This window comes from Eptatretus burgeri, chromosome 2, assembly GCF_056783735.1.
Source record: "Eptatretus burgeri isolate ZD-2024b chromosome 2, Ebu_testis_v1, whole genome shotgun sequence".
Taxonomy (NCBI): domain Eukaryota; kingdom Metazoa; phylum Chordata; class Myxini; order Myxiniformes; family Myxinidae; genus Eptatretus; species Eptatretus burgeri.
The window spans coordinates 17,064,020-17,070,019 of NC_140962.1; the positions used below are offsets into that span (position 1 = coordinate 17,064,020).

The 6,000-nt window shown below is 46.3% G+C and overlaps 1 protein-coding gene across 1 annotated transcript in view; it reads right to left on the reverse strand.

Annotated features, from left to right (window-relative positions):
* LOC147031492 (puromycin-sensitive aminopeptidase-like) overlaps window positions 1–1,366 on the reverse strand; it is a 131,403-nt gene extending 130,037 nt beyond the window's left edge. Inside the window, exon 1 of the mRNA XM_085864090.1 lies at window positions 1,012–1,366. Within this exon, the coding sequence (XP_085720216.1) occupies window positions 1,012–1,140 (129 nt within the window). The 5' untranslated portion in view covers window positions 1,141–1,366. The remainder of the gene's footprint in view (window positions 1–1,011) is intronic.
* Window positions 1,367–6,000: the final 4,634 nt, after the last annotated feature.

The window sequence follows — 6,000 nt, forward strand, 5'->3', positions numbered from 1 at the left end:
AACTGAACAAAATATTCCAGGTGAGGAGTCACCAAATTCCGATACAGTGAGCACTACCTCTTTTGATTTGAGGCCCAGCGAGGAGGAGTGATGCAAGCGACATTTTAAAATGATATGACGATGATAGGCTCGGATGATAGGGAAGGGTTAGAATAGTCCTGTATGGCATTAACTCCAAAATGGCAGATGTGTCCCTTCCACACTCCTCCTTGCAGCACCTCATTTATACTTTGCCCCCCTATGAATACAGCTCAAAACTCTATTAGCTTTACCTCTCGGTTGTAGCTGCTTGACACTGTGCCGCCTGCTTCACCCCCCACGTCTGATACCACCCCCAGATCCTTCTCTTGCGTCACACGTTACCAGACTGCCCCTTGCATCATGTAATCCATATTTCCATTATTCCTACCCATTCCCAAAACCTTACATTTATTTATTTTAAATTACATCTGCCAACCCTTTGCCGATTCAAGGTATCTTGGCTTTTCAGACCAAGATTACCACTTCCTCCTCCCACCCCCCTCTCTGCTGTCTGTCTACCTGTCTACATGCCTACCTACCTGTGTACCTGCTTGGTGCTTCGGGATACTCCATGGAGTCCGATTCCCGGAAAAGGGGAGGGTGCTTCAAGATGCGGCCTCCAGGGGGGGGGGGGGCAGGTCAAACGGGCCAACTTGGGAGAGGTGGCCACACGACCATCGTCACAACTCACAGGATCATGGGGACAGGGAACACGACGCGAGTTGGAGGAGCACTGTGAGGAATGGACGACGTGCCGAGCCCGTGGTTCAATGGACGTCCGCATGGTCACGGCCGAGAAACTTCGAGATCACATAAAATATATATATATATATATATATATATATATATATATATATATATATATATATATATATATATATATATATATATATATATATAACAAGCACACAATGAGGAGAGTAATGGGGTAAAGTAACCGCGCAATCGACCAATAAATATATATATATACATATATACATGTACATGTACCTGAACGTCGATGTCCACATTGCCGAGGAAATTGAACAGCTCCAGGTCCGGCTGGAGGGAGAGTGCGTAGTTCGTGGGCCGAACATCCTTGGGAAGGACCTGGAAAGGTCTTTTCGTCTTGTTCTCCATGTCGACCGACTTGCAGGTGCTGTGCTGTATGGTTGGAGTCTCCACACGTTTCTGTCTTTGAAGATTGTTCGTATCCTTTCACCGCTGTCGATCCGTGGAGCTGACGGCGACGTTTTCACGTTCAAGGCTGATATCGGCCGGACGAGGAAGTAGGACCGAAGGAGTGAAGGAGTGCAAATCGAGAAGGCCCGACGTGGGGGACGACCGCGATGTGTGAGCGGCTGCCCTCTGCTGGGGCTGGATCGTTTATACAATTTTTTTAGGATTATTTATTGATTAATTATTATTTGATAATTACGACCAGAGTACCCGCCCGACGAGCGATCTTGTTCCAAATACATGTACACGTTATTCTGACGCGTACGTTTACTTGGGCGGTGTATAGGCAACCGACGGCTGCCTCAATCGCTCACGAAAAAAAAAAATTTACCCGGGCCATGTGCACGAAGCAAAAACATATCGACTGCTTTATATGTAATTCAAAACACCTCACAGCACCGGAAAACCTGGGGGACATGAATACTGTCGTGTAAATGTTGGGGACATGACGACTGCACTGTAAATGTTGGGGACATGTTATACCCTCCCTCACCTGGAGGCGGCGCCACATGATACACTGTATTTACATCGGTAATTGGCGTCCCTCACCTCACCCCAACACCACGGGCAAACATAGCAACAGCCCGAACATTAAACTGGGGTCTAGGTGATCCGATGTAGCAAGCTGTTGATGTAATCAGCCCAGAATACATACATAATGTGCGCATCTCAAGTTTTTCGGCACAAGTACGGGACATATAATGATGACGAAGAAGTTTTTAAAATTTAACATGGAAAATATAAAAAGTTGGGAGTCTTGGAATTTTTTGCAGTGTCCTTGAACCGAGAACATGTTGAACACTTGTAGTGTTTACCGGCATACATGAGATGACGTGTGAAATTCCTCGAATTGGACATGGTACACACATCGAGTTTACCTGGGCCCCATCATTGGGATGCCCTGGGGGGAGGGGGGCAAACTACGTAGCCCCAGCCCTTGACCGATGACCCTTAGTCCCCCTGTTAAGTTTGGTCGAGATCGGAAAAGTAACGACCGAACGCGTAGGCCACAGACGGACAAACACACCAAATTGAGTATTTTAGTTTGGTGTCAAGATTCATGGAAGAGCGAGGTGACAAGGGACAAAAAGGCAAGGTTGTCACAATGGGACAGTGGTGCCACAGTTGGACAGAACAAACAAAGGAATGAAGGAACAAACTTTACAAAAGACCCCCTGTGATTTTTAATGTCCACTGACAAATGCTGACAGACATGACACCTGAGGGACAGCACAAACATTGATGAATAAATAATCAATGCTGCCTGTGAAACACCAGGTAGACAGTTTATAGCTGGGTCAGACATTCAAACCCAGGCAAGACAGCTTAGAGGTGAGTGTGCATACCTCTAGGGCCTCTATGGCCTAGCCCTAGAGTCTAGGCCATCCCGTTAGACCAGTGTAACTTGTGAAAGTCTTTGATCATACTGTAATGTGCGGCGGTTGATGGCCGTAGCTGACAAGGTTTTCAGGCACATTAATGATTGTCATAAAAAGTTGAACATCTTCAGGACCTGGAAATGTCTTTTCGTTGACCAGTTGAGCATGTTCAACATTTACGACGAGTTGTCGGCAACAGTCATGCGTTGTCATGTGTAATGATATTGTGAATTATATGCTTGTTTGATTGGCTGTATTCCTCTGGCCTGTAGGTGTGTGCACATGCGCAAATAAATCCGGCAGTTGGTTCACGAAAGGTGATCCTATTCATGTCCATCGTCATTACATGGTGTCAGAAATTCGGGATTTTCTTCATCAACGGTGATGGAATTTAAACCGCCTGGTTATCTCTGGCTAGATGGAAATGTAGCTGAGAACTGGCAACGGTGGAGTCAGGACCTTGACTGGTATCTTGAGGCTGCTGGCCTCCAGTCGATGAGCAACAGTCGAAAGGTCACCATCTTGCTGAACTGTGCTGGGCTAGATGCTGTGGATGTAACCATGAACCTCCCGTTTGAGTCAGTGGTTGCTTCGAAGATATTCAAAACTGTCAAAGGGGCATTTGGCACTACTGCAACCAGAGGAAGAACCTTGTCCATGAGCGATTCAAGTTCTGGGAATTTTCCAAGTCTGAAGGTCAGTTATTCAAATCGTACTTGAACAAGCTGCACATCATTGCGAAGGCATGCAAATTTGCCGAGAATGATAACATGATCAGGCATAAAATCGTTTTTTCCATGCACAACCTCGCCTTAAAAGAGTATCTCTTACGTGAACGGAGACTGCCTTTAGAAAAAAAGGATAACTCTCTGTTTGGCTGCTGAGTCGAGTAGATTGCAAGGAAGGGCCATGACGTCGACTCCAACATCGGCCGCTTCCACCGGGCTCTTCCGAGACATTGACTTGATTCGCCGCCAAGGGCGAATTCGTCAAGTCTGCTGGCAAGGGTCCCTGAGTCAACCAAGAGCAACAAGCACACCCAAAGTTGTGGGAACTGTGGGCGTATTCAACCTTGCCAATGCCCTGCCTTTGGGAATGGTGTAGGAACTGTAATAAGTAGAACCATTTTGCAGAGGTCTGCGACAATCCAAGCATGTTCATGCTTTGAGGACAAGCACGGCATCAACCGAACTGCCGTCTCTTAGTGACTTGCACATTGATGGCGTGTCTACACTGCTGGTAGGAGACACGCAGGTCATGAAGCCAGACGTCTCTTGGTTTGCGAGCATCAACATCAATGGGCAAAGGGTAAAGGTGAAGGTTGACTCTGGAGCACAGGTATCGATACTCCCTCGCAGAATATTCAATTCTATGGAAAAGCCAGTCAAGACTATTAACTCGATGATCCGATTGAAAAGCTACAGTGGGGGCACCGTCTCTCATCATGGGGTAGCCCAGCTACAATGCTTTGCTGGGTCGTCAATGGGGCACTTTGACTTCAATGTGGTCCACACCAAAGCGCCTCCTATTCTCAGTCTTCATGCGTCGACATGCCTAGGTCTTATCCAGAAGGGCCCCAACAGTCGCTTGCTGTCTGTCGAGGCTGTGACGTCAGTGGCTCCACCACAGCCTGACCTTACACTGGACAAAGTCAAGGCTGATTATATATATTTGTTCACTGGCGTGGGGAATTCGTCGTGAGAGTAAATCTTGGAAAATTGCACATTATGCATGAAATCACTCCAAGCTCCTAATTTGAAAACTACAGCATGAAAAGAAGCGATGAGTACAGCGATTCATAGCTACAATGAGCAGGCATTCAATGATATGATTGAGGAAAGTGTAAAAAAAAAACTTTACTGTGAAGAAATCATTGCGGCCTGTTCCAAGTCAAGGCATCGTTGAGCAGGCCAAAAAACATGGCGGCTTCAGATCTCAGCGAGGTAACCCAGGAAATGCCTTGGGACCCCATAGAGGAGTAGGAGGAGGAGGAGATTGGGACCAAACTCTGTGCAGAGCGTTGGTGCTGCCTAAGCAGTCTCCTTGGTTATTGGGCACAATCCTAGACGGGTCGCCACTCCGACACAGTATACCAGCAAGCTGGCACTCATTTTGCTGACCTCGGAAAGATGACAGGTCGAGTTAACCCCACCTGGTATTAATTCAACAGCTGAGCAGGATTTGAACTCAGGACCCTTGGATCCAAAGCCCACCACCCTAACCATAAAGCCAACACCAGGCATTACCCCCATAGAGAGCAGTGACAAAGGATGCACCTCATTAAGGATAAAATTAAATAAGGCCGTTAAATATCTTTAAAAGGTGTGTTTTAATTAACACAAACACCTAATTTTCAGTCATGCACTTCCTTGGAGTTTTCTTCGTATGCATGCAAAAGCCTGGTGTTGGCTTAGTGTTAGGGTGGTGGCTTGGGATCCTTGGGTCCTGAGTTCAAGCCCCGTTGGGCCACTGAATTATTACACCAGGAGGTTGACTCAGCCTGTCATCCTTCCGAGGTCGGCAAAATGAGTACCATTGTACTAGTAAGGGGGACACTGCATCAACGGCATAGTCGCGTCCCAACCAATGATGCAACCAGCAGCCATAGGCTGCACTCGATAGAGAGAGTATGCATGCAAAGTTTCAGGCTGCTAGGTTTCATGGTGTTGGAGTTATGAAGGAGACACACTGACTCACACACACACACACACACACACACACACACACACACACACACACACACACACACACACACACACACACACTAATATTTATTCGTGTAGATTTTGAGATTGTTTTGATGTACTTATTTCATTTTGTGACATATATTTGATATTTACCTCTGTCACCGGAGGTGAAGGAGGTAATGTTTTCACCCCTTTCTGTCTGTTTGTCTGTCTGTCGGGTGGTCGCTAGACTACCGTTTTTCTCAGGTTTTTCATCTGTCTGTATGTCTGTCTGTTTGTTTGTATGTAATGGACAGCTCTGGAGGCCAGAGGAGTCAGCCGATTTTGATGAAACTTGACTGGTAGGTTCATACCAGGATCGAGTTGTATGCTTTTGAGCACCGTTGCTATGGACGCCACCGTTGCCTAGCAACGGGACTTTGAAAGTTTGAAAAAAATCCGAAAAATATTTTTATACATATTTTTTTCGAAAATCAAAAATCTGCTTCCGTGCTTTTATGCGCACTATAATCAACCTCTTTGTCAAAAATTTTCAGCCCGATCCGTCAAAAACTGGATGACTAGTATGCAATTATATAGTGACCACCATTGTCACCTACCCGCGAGTTTGTTGGGTCTCCGAAATAGGTGACCCTTATTGTCAGTAATTCTATCTGTTTGTTGGCTGCTCTTAGAGCACCCTTATTCTGGACATT